Below are 14,385 nucleotides of genomic sequence, written 5' to 3'. Positions count from 1 at the left end.
CAATGAAATGGCTCTCTGGTGACAAAATGAGTACAAGGCAAATTAAGAGCAAGTACAAGATAAATCTTTCCCTTCCAATGAAAATCAACATAATATATTCAACAGCGGCCAGTCACCGAAAGAATACACAACAATGATATGAGAGATAGTTGTTTCAGGGAGAAAATATAAATTCACTAGTTAAGGTTTGCAAACAAACTCCTCTAGCAAGGACACATTGCTTCACCATGAGTTCAGGCTAGCGCAAAGTTAAACATACGGAATATTAGGTTCTGGCTTCATACTTCTCAAAATTGACAGCAGTGCATCTAATGAAAGGCTGTGATGTTACCTTATGCACATGACACAACTGATTCTGAATAACATGTGTATACTGGAAAGAAAACCCAAGTCAAGTTGTGTTCCTGCCTACTCCACCTTCCCCTTCCCCTTCCCCTTGGAATCATAACTCACTTGAGAAGATGCTGGCTGGTTAATACTTGCTTTAGCATTCGCTGAGAAGGTGCATCAGGTTGTGGCTCTTGGCGGGGAGCCTCCTTCATCGCAGAGTATATGTAGAAGCCAATCACAATATTAACCGATATGACAGCAAGGAACCCACTGGCCAGAGTTTGCGCTGAGGATGAAAGGTGACTAATACCTGACAAAGGAGTGAGATGTTGTTTCCTTGCAAACGTATGCACTTCACTTCCATAGAAAAGATGAAGAACATAGTAACATGAAAGGAACAACAAGCAAACCTGGAAAAATCTGGTGGCAGAACCCACACATAATTGCAACTGGGGCATCCACATGAACATCGATGTAACAGCAAACTTAGTTATTACTCCAGACATTGCTTCTCCCAATGGAACACTGATACAAAGATAAGATGAACAACACCATGAGTTTAACATACAGCTAACTGCGGGGATACTAGGACAGATATGATCTTGTAAGACAGGTAGAACTATCTAACAGAAGTATCATGGTTTCCAGGGGTGCAAGCAAGGAAAGTGCGTGCATATCTCGTACCCTATCAGTGCTAATTTTGCCACCCACTACTACACTAGTTGCATAGTTTTGCAGGACAAGCAGGCCACTGCTTGCATCCCTATGAATTGCAGTTATTGTGCTCAACATCCTAATCAAGCAAATACATCTCATCTGCTAGCCAATATTGAGAGTTGACACTGGTAATTACCCATACCTAACGGTTTCTAACCATCCAGCATTGTGAGTTAATTCTCTGAAATTTCATACTTTTCTACTTCATGGCATTTTTGGTTCTCTTCCTAGCCTAGATTTTGGGCAAGGCAAAGCTGGGCAACTGAGGTTCAAACTGTCTGGTCGTTTTGCCCATCAACTGCTACTTTGTTATAAACCAAAATTATATTCTCCTTGCAATTGCTTGTATTTCCGACGATTAAATCTACCAAATATTAGGCCCCCGAAGAGGATTAATATGAAAATACAAAATCGTCCCATCAAATACCTAAGTAGAAGCTTCAGAGCCTTCGATCGACTATTAATCTCGGAGCACACCAACTGAAAGTAGACTGGTCAAATTGGGTCCTTTATATCAGAGATTTTTTTTTTGAGTGTTTATATCAGAGAAATTGGCAGTAAAACTTCTCCGAAATACAAACTGTCACACGAACAGATCGAATTTTTTTTTTGGAATACGCACGAATACATATCAAATATGCAAGTGCTGAAGCAGATCTCTACCGGCATGGGAGGAGGTGCCTTACCTGCTAGGCCGTAGATGAGCGACGGGCGCCGAGCGGCCAGGAGCCCGCGGCCGCGCGCGAGAACCCCCGCTCCGGTGAGGCGGAAGCGGCGGCACCGTGAAAATTGCAAATACAACACCATGTTTTTCTCTTTTTTTTGTCACACTTGTCCTTTTTTCTCCCGGTGTGGACACTATTTTTTTTACTTTCCGTCTGTTCATAAAAAACCATAGTTCAAAGAACATAAGAAGCAATAAAAATTACATTCATGTCTGTAAACCACCTAACGACAACTACAACCATTGGATCAAGCCAAAGACGCGTTGTTGTCGTCGCTCCTCCCTCACTGAAGCCGGGAAAAATCTTGTTGTAGTTGCCAGTCGGGAAGTTGTTATGTTAAGGTCTCAAAATACCAACACACCATAAAAGTAATTGTTGTTGCCGATAAGGAGAAGCGTAGATTAGTATGATTCAATCTGTAGATACACGAACGCACACGAGTGAAGACTGGATCGAAGTAGATCACCCGAAGACAAATACCGAATCGCGCAAGATCCACCGGAAGCACACCTTCACACGTCCTCTAATGACGATAGAAGCACCACCGGGACAGGCGGCTAGACATGGAGAATCTTATTTCATCTTCAAAGAGCCGTTGCCGCCGCGTCTTTGATCATGGCGGCATCCTTCTTCGAGTTTTGTCTTCCGGGCTTCGACGCCCCTCAAGTTCATCCATTTGGATGTAGTTCGTGGAGCTATGTTGTAGATTCCTGCCGTTTTCTTTGGGTGGCGAGGTTGGAGTTTCTCGTCATGTGATGAGATTTGATGTCTGGTGCTTCAGATCTATGTAAGAGTTCAACGACAATGACTACGCCTCGAGGGCGCTGGTCCTTAGGGACACGTGCACGAAGACTTTCCGGCTGTTATCGACAAGGTCAAGCCGGCTACGGTAGGAGGCGCCATAGCGGCGCGTCGGTGGCTCGTTATGTCGGTATTAGTGGTTGTTTGGTGGCCTTAAAATGTCGATGCATTTTTTATTAAGTTTTAGGCATTTTATACTTCTGATGAATTTTTATAATAGATCTGACCCTATTCGAAAAAGATGCAAACTGTTTATAAAAAGCACATGCTAAAAATTCTTAAATTTAAAATACCTACATGGCAAAAAAGGTCATGGTAAAAAAGAAGAAACCAACAAAACAGTACAGCGGACAAGGAGGATCATACATGGCATTGCATATTATAGTTAAAAAAAGACATACGAGGAATTTTCCATGCTTTATATTTTTGTTTCCAAAAGCATAAAAATCACACACAGGAAATTGCCATGATAAAAAAATTGACATGTTATTAAAAATAAATTTGTCATGTGAAAAAGTAGAAAAAGATTTCCTAAATCGCCATGAATAAGTGATAACATTTCCATGAGAGCATTACAAAAAGACTTAAAATTAACATGTTTGGGAGACAACAATGTTATTAATTTGCCATAGGATCAAGAGAAAATTTATCTAAAACTGGCCATGGGTACAAAGCAACTAGACACATGAACATTACAATTTTTTTTTTGCCATTTGAGAAGTTCAAAAATTATAAATTTTTCATGTATATTTTTAATTTTTTTGCCATGTATCTAAAACTAAAAGTTGTATATTTTTGCCATCTAGTAAAAAGAAAAAAAGAGAGGAGAAACTAAGATCCAATACAAGCCTCCCGGGTGGAGACTTGAGGCACTAGCCAATGCAATGGGCAGGTATGTTTCGATAGGACTGAGAGCTGCTTTTGTGTTCTACGAACGAGTTTCAGAGCTGACGTGTCACCTCTTCTCTGCGCCAAGATTGGTGCGACGCATCAGACGGTCAATGAGGCATTCACGCGGGGCAGCGAGATTTGTGACATTCCCAATAACATTTTCTTTTAGATTAATAACATTTTTGTTTTGATAAATATTGTCTCAAAGGTTTGACTGGAGAAGAGATCCGAATTACCGTCCCCGTGCTTTCAGCAAATAAATCCATCCTAATCCGTTTGGGTCATTCCATCCAATTCCAACTCCTATTCTCGTGCAAGCAATCGTTCGTCACAAAAAAAAAAGCGATCGAGGTCATTGCTGAAGGCTGGGCCGATCGCTGTTTCGCCGCTCTCGTGCAGTGCCGGTTGCAGTTGGTGCGTTCGCGATGGCGACGGCGAATCTGCAGCATTCCCTCGCCGTACCCCCCTCCATCAGGGCGTCTCCCTCGCCGATCGCCGGCGGCGCTGCCGTCGTGCAGGAAGGCAATGGCAGGGACCTGGAGTCGGCGGAGCAGCTGGTGCTCGACCTCTGCGACCCTGCGCTGCGCGAGCACGCCCTATTGGTCATCTCTAAGGTTCCGTCACGTGCACTGTCTTTCTAGGATTTTAGGCCTTGTACAATGCAAAGGTGTTTAAGAAAGATACTTTGAGAAATAAATCAGATTTTTCTTAAGCATTGATACTTATTTGTACAGGGCAGATGCATAATTAGACGTCTCTTCTCTAAAAATAGACACTGATGCTTCAAAAAAATCTGATTTATTTTTTTAAGCACCTGGCATTAATTGTACAAGGCCTTAGCGCCTGCTAGCTATTGTTGTATATATATAATCAATTTGATCAGCATGTTAGCAGCACTATGCGCAAGGGCATCGTTACGGGAACAAATCTATTTGCTTATAGATTAGCTCAAGCACAATGTCAACTTTATACTGTGTCTACACTTATATAGATGTAGAGTTGCTAGGGTATGAAAATCAATTTATGCATTCATCGCCAATACGGTTGTTTTGATGAGCTAGTTTTATAAAACTTATAACTTACTAACAAGTAGTTTATCAACGGCTCTTTTGTAGCTAATTCAGAACAATTATGCTCAACTTTCCCCTAAAAATTTATGCTGAACTAAGAACTTGCAGATTAATTGCATGCTCAGTCATTAACAACTAATGCATTTTGCGAGGCAATACTATTTCTTATAAGTAAACCTTCCATTAACTTTTTCCAGAAAAAGGAGATTTTTCAAGATGCGTTGGCCCCACTGTTGTGGCACTCGTTTGGTACTATTGCTGCTCTACTTCAGGTATATGTTTTTAATTCATTTGTCCTCTATGTTTATGGCATGCTTAAATTAAGAATAAAAAAGAATGAGAAGCTTTGAGCCTACTTATTCTTAATGTTTTTTTATGAATTGATGATCTGTTCCTGAAAATGTGTGTGTACTTTATTTCTTCTGTTATGTCCTTCAAATTTGCCGAGGTTTCAACTGAGCTTTCTAACTTGCTATATTTTGGCAATCTGGAAACAAATGCAGGAAATCGTGCCGATCTATCCTGCACTTGATCCTCCAACTTTATCACCAGGTGCATCAAACCGAGCCTGCGACGCACTTGCTCTCTTTCAGGTACATTTTGATTTATTTTTTTAAGATAAGAGAGGTTCAGGATAAAGAAGAAAGTTTTGTTGTTGTCTTGCATACTAAGAAAAAGCAGAACCGGGAAGTCCGTTCTGTTTATAAGGTTCTAACCTAAGAAACGATATTCTTATCTTGGCTCATTTTTTTTTGGAAAAGGAGGATGACCCCGGCCTCTGCATTTGGGAGATGCATCATGCATGCAGCCACTCATCTTGGCTCATATATGAGCCAAATAACTAGAAGTTCACGATCAATTAAATCTCTAAGTTCCTAAATTCTTTATAAAAACCGATCCATGTAGAGAACAAGCAAAAACACACATATGTAAAATTCAGTAAAATTTAAAATCATTTATGATCTGGACTTACTTTTAACACACATATAGAAAATTCTGCGATTTTTTCCTTGGCTCGCAGAATATCATTTGCTTAACAAGATTTATGTGTGTGATCTATTCTCTACATGCTTGGCTCTTTTTCACAATTTTCTGAAAGTCATGCTATGTTTCTTCCCTAAATTATCATATTGGGTTCATATGAACCCAAAATCAGAAAATCCGCTCTGAGGATTGATCCCTTTAAGCTGGTTAAGTTGATGCTGTCGTTGATGTGTCTAAGTTTTATTTTTTGTCATTTTAAATCCTTTTGCAGTGTATTGCATCACACCCCAAGACAAGGATGCTTTTCTTGAACGGTAAACAAGCACATCCTTTAGCTTATCAAAGTTGTCCTACACTCTGGAAGTGCACTGCCTCCAACCCACACCCCAACTATTTGTAATGTTTTTTTCTATATTATTCTTGCTGGCTATTCACTTACTCTCTTCTTCGTTCTTTTTTTCCAGCCAATATTCCAATCTTCATGTATCCCTTCATGATTACGAAAACCAACACAAGACCTCTTGAGCACTTGCGGCTTGCCAGCTTGGGTGTTATAGGCGCTCTTGTTAAGGTAACCTACATATGGAAGTTTACATGAATTAGTAAATTCATTATAATGTATATCCAACTCTGGATAAGAGTACTAATTCTGTAATACCGCGTCAATGGATATTCATGTTGTTATTATTCCAAACTTGGCTATTGGAACTATAAAGATGGGGCTTCCTTATGTGGAACGAAAACATAACTAATCTTATAACTTGATTATAAGAGAAGGTGATGATTGTATCTGCATGTGTTCATCAATACTAGCTACTATGCAAGTGAAATCTAACTGATTTACCTTGTGATACATGCAGACCAATGATCCTGGAGTTGTCGAGTTTCTACTGAGAACTGAAATAATTCCTCCATGCCTGTTTTGCATGGAGAACGGCCATGAGCTGTCAAAAACCGTATGTACCTAGCATCTCAGTCCTCACCTACAACAATCCTCATTTTCTGATCGCTCTATAGATCTAGCACTAGCAAAGGTGAAACTTCTTTAATGTTTTTTGTCTGAAGGGTATATGGAATATTACACTACCATCAGTTCACGTTTTGGTCAGGTCCAGAATGTAAGCTAGACCGTACATTATCCATAGTATCTTGTCAGAAAACAGGCTTGTTCTAGTGGGATCCTAACACCACCTTACAGTTAATAAACCCAATGGATGGATTATCGTAAGAGGCCTCAAAAGAAGTTATTTGGTAATCCAGCAACTATTCTTGCTGCTAATTTCAGTATCTGACGATCATAAGGTTTTATCAGTTACCACTTGAACCTGACGATTTATAACGTTGTCGAAATGTAAATATGCCAACTTTCCTGTGACATGTCTCACTGTATAAACCACACAAGTTGAACATGAACTTAAGATTTGTTCAGGCTTTCTAGGTGGAATTCGAAGTTGAATTCTAGGCAACAAGGTTATACTTCTAAACAAGCACCGCCGTCAACTTCAGTTACACTGATTTAGTGAAGTTTATACGCAGGTGGCTATCTTCATTGTCCAAAGGATTATCTCTGATGATCTTGGATTGTGTTACATCTGCACCAACGCTGAGCGTCTGCTTGCTGTGGTCCAGGTTTTAGCGCAGATGGTAAATTCTGAGCGTCTGCTTGCTGTGGCCTCTGTTCAGCGTGATCCCGCAAAGTTGGTCAAGCACGTTATCCGGTGTTTTCACGGGTTATCAGCTGATGCCAGGTTCGTGCTTCCATCTGTGTGTTACATGATGATTCTGCGTCTATCTTTGATTCACATGCACCAATTTTATCCTTTGCCAATCATGCGCAGGGCATGCGCTGCATTGCAAATCATCCTCCCTGACGTGTTGAAAGATGGGATGGTCGAGATGTACCTTGTCGTGAGTCATGTCAACCCGTTGGTCATTACCTTTCCATTATCATCACAAAAATGACAAGTCTGGAGTTGCCATCAAATATATATATTTATTGACTGCTAAAATTTAAAAAATATATGTTGTGAAAAACACAGGATGACCTTGCAACAAGGCGCTGCCTCCAGCAACTGCTGCATAATGTGAAAGTGGGAGTCGTGGGAGGAGCTCCTCAGCCAGGCCTGGATCACATGATGGGGATTTTAACAATTTAGCTAGTTGTTGCAATTCACGGTAATGATACCTTGTATATTCTGTGAGTTGAAAGTAGGTTTTTTGCCATGTCAGATCGACATTTTTAAGAAGAAAAGAAAGAGGACTTGGTCATGCTCCAATGCTCGTCCCTTTTATCTACGTGGGGCCCTTCAATTCTGAGCAAGGCATGTATATCTAATTTAGGCAGCATTACGTTTTCATGAACATTAGAAGTTTAGTCCCTAGAAATGAAGGTACAATCGCTCGTTCCTTCTGAAACTTCTTCGCTGCCGCTGTTTTAGCCCCAAGTGGATCGCTCGGCTTGCTCTGCATCTTTCTACGGCAAGCACGCGAGTGTTGATTAATGGCTCACCAGGGGATCAATTCTGGCATGCCCCTGGGCTACGTCAAGGGGATCCCATGTCTCCCCTCATGTTCGTAGTGGTTACGGATGTTCTGGCGGCCTTGTTCAGGAAGGTGGAAGAGGTGCCGCCTTGAGGTATTAGGCACAGGCTCTTTTTTTTTTAATAAAGACATCTAAGGGGCATCTTAAATTTGACTAATATCGAGGAAAGCAAAGGCCAACTGGATGTAGAACGACCAGTACAGAATAAAAATATATTAAAAATCATACTAGTCTTCTTCTTCCTTTGATTGTAGGTCATCCGCCGGAGATTGAAAATTGCACTGAACAAACAGCGAAGAAAGGCGACACCTGCGAATGCCCTCGCCATACCAGGCTTGAAGACCGCAATAGCCACTCGACCCTTGAGACGAGATCTAGAAATCGTTGAAACGACATCGACTGGAGCATAACCCACGCAGAGCAGGCTTGCAATCCATCACCATCAGCACAGAGGGTTGGAGAAACCGGGCCAAGCCAAAAAAACACAGAAGAAGATGTCGAAGTCGCCACACCAATAGTCAACCATAAGTTCTCCTCGAAAGACACACGACCTCTCAAGATCTGAAGGGAACCAACAGATCTAAGGACATAAACTCCCACAGACTCTTTGTCGACACCAGATCAAACGTCGTCAAAGTAGGGAAAGCCCGAAGAAACCTTATTTCAACACGCCATCGTCGCCACCACGTCATCAATATCGCCGGAAAAGAAAAAACCTAACAAAAAATGAGACGGATGGACAGGGCCCCACTCCTCTTTCTGTCAACGAGGCCGTCGGACAGAGAAGAGAAGGGGGCCGAAGCTATGGCGGCAGCGGCGGCTAGGTTAGAATCGAGAGCCGTAATCACGAATGAGCCAGCATCCTGCACACTTAATTACACCCATAGGCACGGGCTCTCTGACTATGCTGATGATGTGGTGATTACCCGGGCTGCACTTGCGTTATGGGCTGCTGCACCCGGGCCCGGCCCAGTCAATAGTCTTTGTGTACGAAGGATAAAACACACAAGAGACAAGTAGGGAGAGGATCGAACATAACATAACAAATTTCAAGTCTTCTTCTTCCTCGCCTCCTCTTCCTTCCCTCGTCTCCATACAAGTATCTCCTCTGGCTACTCTACCCAAAATTATGTGCGCTTTCCATCCTTGATTCTTTTATCTCAATTTTATCCACTTGGTGAATCCTAGTTTGATGAATTAATTCATACACAGGGAGCACTTGTATCCATTGATCTGTATCGATTTGTTACGACTTGATCCGGGGTCGTGACATGCTGCTGACTCGGCCGGATGTGCACGAGGCTACGATGGCAGGGCGTCTCAGGGGGTGTTCGAGGATGCCTCTTGCTTACACTGTAACCTGGCTAAGAGATCGGCATCTCTCATTCGTTGCGACGTGGTGAACTTTCGAAGACGCCGCGATATGTTGTGTGCCTGATGAAGGAGTTCTCGGTGTGTTATCTTGGCCTCCCCCTTTCCGTCGCTCGTTTGTCCAAGCGGATCTTCAACTGTTGGTGGATGAATACTCATTCATAAAAGATCTTTGTCCATGCTGCGGTTGTGCCTGCGACGCTCGATGGTGATGCACGCATCCTTGCCTCTCCTCCTGTCATCCAGGAGGCTAGGAAGATCCTCCGAGCGCATGCGGTCAGAGGGATTGCGGCTGGCGCTCCCTGTCTCACCATGTGAACGGCCCGTCAGAGCATTCGAGCGTGGCCACTCACGCCTCGTGGCGGTGCATGACCCGCTGGCCGCTGGTGGGAGACGAGCGGTGTCCACCAAGTCAGTCAGCTCCTTTTGGCATGGGGCAATGGGAGACTGGTCTTCCACTGGTGTGGGAGCATACCGAAGGAGAGCACATACCGCGGGGAGCGAGCTTGGGGGAAGGGACAGTCAAGATCTAGCCTGCAGCGTGCTTCCTGATGCCGACACATGGATGATTGACCTCCGGTCGCAGCTAGGTCAATCAAATGGGCCACACCGTAACATTGTGGTGTGAGGTGGCGTGAGGGTGCTCCAAGGCTGGCGGGGAATGTTCTCCTCGCACCATTTCTATTAAGGCCTACTTTAGTTTGGATGAATTTTATAGGATATGATTTTTATAGGAATTTTTTCTGTAGAGCTCTTTGGTTCATAGAAACGGATTCCTATTTCTTCATAGGATTGACTCCTATCCTTCACATTTCAAAATTGAGCTCCTAAACCAATGAATAATATTACAGACAGTAAAACCCCTAGATCGTTCTATTATTTCACGTACTATGGCACCATACTCCGACGACGAATCCTCCTTGATGTCATTCACCACCGTTCTGCAGTCCGTCACAATATGAATTTTATGAACGTAAAGATCTTCTGCAATTGCCCGTCCTTCACAAACATCCAAGGCTTCAAGTGTTGTTGGTTCTGAAACAAATTTGAGTGTGACCGAAGAAGCTCCCAGAAAAAAATCCAGAGTGATCTCTACATGCCACCGCTGCTGCTCTATAACTACCATCACGTGCGACAGCCGCGTCTGCATTAATTTTGACAAATCCCAAGGACGGAGGCAACCAGACAATTGAAAAAAACAAGTGTTCAAAAAAAAGGAAAAAAATAGCCCTTTCAAGAGGAGGCAGGCGCCCCCTCGCCCCCTCATGTTAAGAGGGGAAAACTTCGCGGTTTCAGAGGTCGCCCCCTCGTGTTGCCCCTGCGGGCGACCCAGGGGGAAACCCTAGCCGCCGCGTCTCGCACCTCCTCCGCCCCTCTCCCTCCTCGCCGCCGTCCGCAGCACCGCCGGGCGAAGCCTGACCGGCGGCGAGGCTTCTCCCCATCCTTTTCGTCTTGGCTGGCGTGGGACAGCGGGGTCGATAGGAGCGCCGGGCGAATGCGGAGAACGGTGTTTTTGTCATCTTACCCATAAGGCACGGTTCGCAAGTACCAAGCGATTCATAATCAAGTGGTTCCAAAAGTCCATCAGTATGGAGTTTCTTCATGCGCTTTACACCGATATGACCCAAACGGCAGTGCCACAAATAAGTTGCACTATCATTATCAACTCTGCATCTTTTGGCTTCAACATTATGAATATGTGTGTCACTACTATCGAGATTTAATAAGAATAGACCACTCTTTAAGGGTGCATGACCATAAAAGATATTACTCATATAAATAGAACAACCATTATTCTCTGATTTAAATGAATAACCGTCTCGCATCAAACAAGATCCAGATATAATGTTCATGCTCAACGCTGGCACCAAATAACAATTATTTAGGTCTAATACTAATCCCGAAGGTAGATGTAGAGGTAGCGTGCCGACCGCGATCACATCGACTTTGGAACCATTTCCCACGCGCATCGTCACCTCGTCCTTAGCCAATCTTCGCTTAATCGGTAGTCCCTGTTTCGAGTTGCAAATGTTAGCAACAGGATCAGTATCAAATACCTAGGTGCTACTGCGAGCATTAGTAAGGTACACATCAATAACATGTATATCACATATACCTTTGTTCACCTTGCCATCCTTCTTATCCGCCAAATACTTGGGGCAGTTCCGCTTCCAGTGACCAGTCTGCTTGCAGTAGAAGCACTCAGTTTCAGGCTTAGGTCCAGGTTTGGGTTTCTTCTCTTGAGCAGCAACTTGCTTGCTGTTCTTTTTGAAGTTCCCCTTCTTCTTCCCTTTGCCCTTTTTCTTGAAACTAGTGGTCTTGTTGACCATCAACACTTGATGCTCCTTCTTGATTTCTACCTCCGCAGCTATCAGCATTGCGAAGAGCTCAGGAATAGTCTTATTCATCCCTTGCATATTATAGTTCATCACGAAGCTCTTGTAGCTAGGTGGCAGTGATTGAAGAATTCTGTCAATGACGCAATCATCTGGAAGATTAACTCCCAATTGAATCAAGTAATTATTATACCCAGACATTTTGAGTATATGCTCACTGACAGAACTGTTCTCCTCCATCTTGCAGCTATAGAACTTATTGGAGACTTCATATCTCTTAATCCGGACATTTGCTTGAAATATTAACTTCAACTCCTGGAATATCTCATATGCTCCATGACGTTCAAAACGTCGTTGAAGTCCCGATTCTAAGCCGTAAAGCATGGCACACTGAACTATCAAGTAGTCATCAGCTTTGCTCTGCCAGACGTTCATAACATCTGGTGTTGCTCCAGCAGCAGGCCTGGCACCCAGCGGTGCTTCCAGGACGTAATTCTTCTGTGCAGCAATGAGGATAATCCTCAAGTTACGGACCCAGTCCGTGTAATTGCTACCATCATCTTTCAACTTTGCTTTCTCAAGGAACGCATTAAAATTCAACGGAACAACAACACGGGCCATCTATCTACAACCAAACATAAACAAGCAAGATACTATCAGGTACTAAGTTCATGATAAATTTAGGTTCAATTAATCATATTACTAAAGAACTCCCATTTAGATAGACATCCCTCTAATCCTCTAAGTGATTACGTGATCCAAATCAACTAAACCATGTCCGATCATCACGTGAGATGGAGTAGTTTCATTGGTGAACATCACTATGTTGATCATATCTACTATATGATTCACGCTCGACCTTTCGGTCTCCGTATTCCGAGGCCATATCTGTATATGCTTGGCTCGTTAAGTATAACCTGAGTATTCCGCGTGTGCAACTGTTTTGCACCCGTTGTATTTGAACGTAGAGCCTATCACACCCGATCATCACGTGGTGTCTCAGCACGAAGAACTTTCGCAACAGTGCATACTCAGGGAGAACACTTCTTGATAATTAGTGAGAGATCATCTTAAAATGCTACCGTCAATCAAAGCAAGATAAGATGCATAAAAGATAAACATCACATGCAATCAATATAAGTGATATGATATGGCCATCATCATCTTGTTCTTGTGATCTCCATCTTCGAAGCACCGTCATGATCACCATCGTCACCGACGCGACACTTGATCACCATCGTAGCATCGTTGTTGTCTCGCCAATCTTATGCTTCCACGACTATCGCTACCGCTTAGTGATAAAGTAAAGCATTACAGCGCAGTTGCATTGCATACAATAAAGCGACAACCATATGGCTCCTGCCAGTTGCCGATAACTCGGTTACAAAACATGATCATCTCATACAATAAAATTTAGCATCATGTCTTGACCATATCACATCACAACATGCCCTGCAAAAACAAGTTAGACGTTCTCTACTTTGTTGTTGCAAGTTTTACGTGGCTGCTACGGGCTTAAGTAAGAACCAATCTTACCTACGCATCAAAACCACAACGATAGTTTGTCAAGTTGGTGCTGTTTTAACCTTCTCAAGGACCGGGCGTAGCCACACTCGGTTCAACTAAAGTTGGAGAAACTGACACCCGCTAGCCACCTTTGTGCAAAGCACGTCGGGAGAACCGGTCTCGCGTAAGTGTACGCGTAATGTCGGTCCGGGCCGCTTCGTCCAACAATACCGCCGAACCAAAGTATGACATGCTGGTAAGCAGTATGACTTATATCGCCCACAACTCACTTGTGTTCTACTCGTGCATATAATATCAACACATAAAACCTAGGCTCGGATGCCACTGTTAGGGAACGTAGTAATTTCAAAAAATTTACTACGCACACACAAGATCATGGTGATGCATAGCAACAAGAGGGGAGAGTGTGATCTACGTACCCTTGTAGACCGACAGTGGAAGCGTTATGACAACGCGGTTGATGTAGTCGTACGTCTTCACGGCCTGACCGATCAAGCACCGAAACTACGGCACCTCCGAGTTTTAGCACACGTTCAGCTCGATGACGATCCCCGGACTTCGATCCAACAAAGTGTCGGGGAAGAGTTCCGTCAGCACGACGACGTGGTGACGATCTTGATGTTCTACCGTCGCAGGGCTTCGCCTAAGCACCGCTACAATATTATTGAGGATTATGGTGGAAGGGGGCCACGTGGATCAACTTGTGTGTCTAGGGGTGCCCCCTGCCCCCGTATATAAAGGAGCAAGGGGAGGAGGCCGGCCGGCCCTATGGCGCGGCAAGGAGGAGGAGTCCTCCTCCTAGTAGGAGTAGGACTCCCCTCTTTCCTACTCCTACTAGGAGGGGGAAAGGAAGGGGGGAGGGAGAAGGAAGGGGGGGCGCCGCCCCACCTCTCCTAGTCCAATTCGGACCAGGGGGAGGAGGCGCGCGGCCCACCCTGGATGCTCCTCTCTCTCTCCACTAAGGCCCATATGGCCCATTACTTCTCCCGGGGGGGGGGTTCCGGTAACCCTCCAGCACTCCGGTTTTCTCCGAAATCACCCGGAACACTTCCGGTGTCCGAATATAGCCGTCCAATATATCAATCTTTATG

At 43.8% G+C, this 14,385-nt stretch overlaps 1 protein-coding gene and 1 pseudogene across 2 annotated transcripts; one reads left to right on the top strand and one right to left on the bottom strand.

The window, feature by feature from the left end:
* Positions 1 to 78: 78 nt before the first annotated feature.
* LOC125552295 (uncharacterized) lies at positions 79 to 836 on the bottom strand (annotated as a pseudogene). The gene is made up of 3 exons (XR_015601476.1): positions 741 to 836; positions 332 to 640; positions 79 to 238 (listed from the first exon to the last, which is right to left on the bottom strand). The product of XR_015601476.1 is annotated as an uncharacterized LOC125552295 (transcript).
* Positions 837 to 3,859: 3,023 nt separating this feature from the next.
* LOC125554830 (uncharacterized) lies at positions 3,860 to 7,674 on the top strand. Its single transcript, XM_048718231.2, has 9 exons — positions 3,860 to 4,078; positions 4,732 to 4,806; positions 5,038 to 5,127; positions 5,790 to 5,832; positions 5,983 to 6,089; positions 6,379 to 6,474; positions 7,055 to 7,266; positions 7,357 to 7,426; positions 7,558 to 7,674. The coding sequence occupies exons 1-9, from the start codon at positions 3,890 to 3,892 to the stop codon at positions 7,672 to 7,674; spliced, it is 999 nt and encodes a 332-aa protein (XP_048574188.1). The 5' UTR covers positions 3,860 to 3,889.
* Positions 7,675 to 14,385: the final 6,711 nt, after the last annotated feature.

The sequence above is a fragment of the Triticum urartu genome, chromosome 4A, assembly GCF_056163025.1.
Source record: "Triticum urartu cultivar PI428250 chromosome 4A, HENAU_Tu73, whole genome shotgun sequence".
NCBI classification, from domain to species: domain Eukaryota; kingdom Viridiplantae; phylum Streptophyta; class Magnoliopsida; order Poales; family Poaceae; genus Triticum; species Triticum urartu.
The sequence above is the reverse complement of the archived record's forward strand: the minus strand, read 5'-3'. Positions and strand labels throughout refer to the sequence as shown.

Coding starts and splice junctions, on each gene's coding strand:
- LOC125554830 (XM_048718231.2), top strand. CDS start 3,890: ATGGCGACGGCGAATCTGCAGCATTCCCTCGCCGTACCCCCCTCCATC. Junction 5,833..5,982: donor AAGGATGCTTTTCTTGAACG/GTAAACAAGCAC, acceptor CTTTTTTTCCAG/CCAATATTCCAATCTTCATG. Junction 6,090..6,378: donor TTATAGGCGCTCTTGTTAAG/GTAACCTACATA, acceptor TGATACATGCAG/ACCAATGATCCTGGAGTTGT.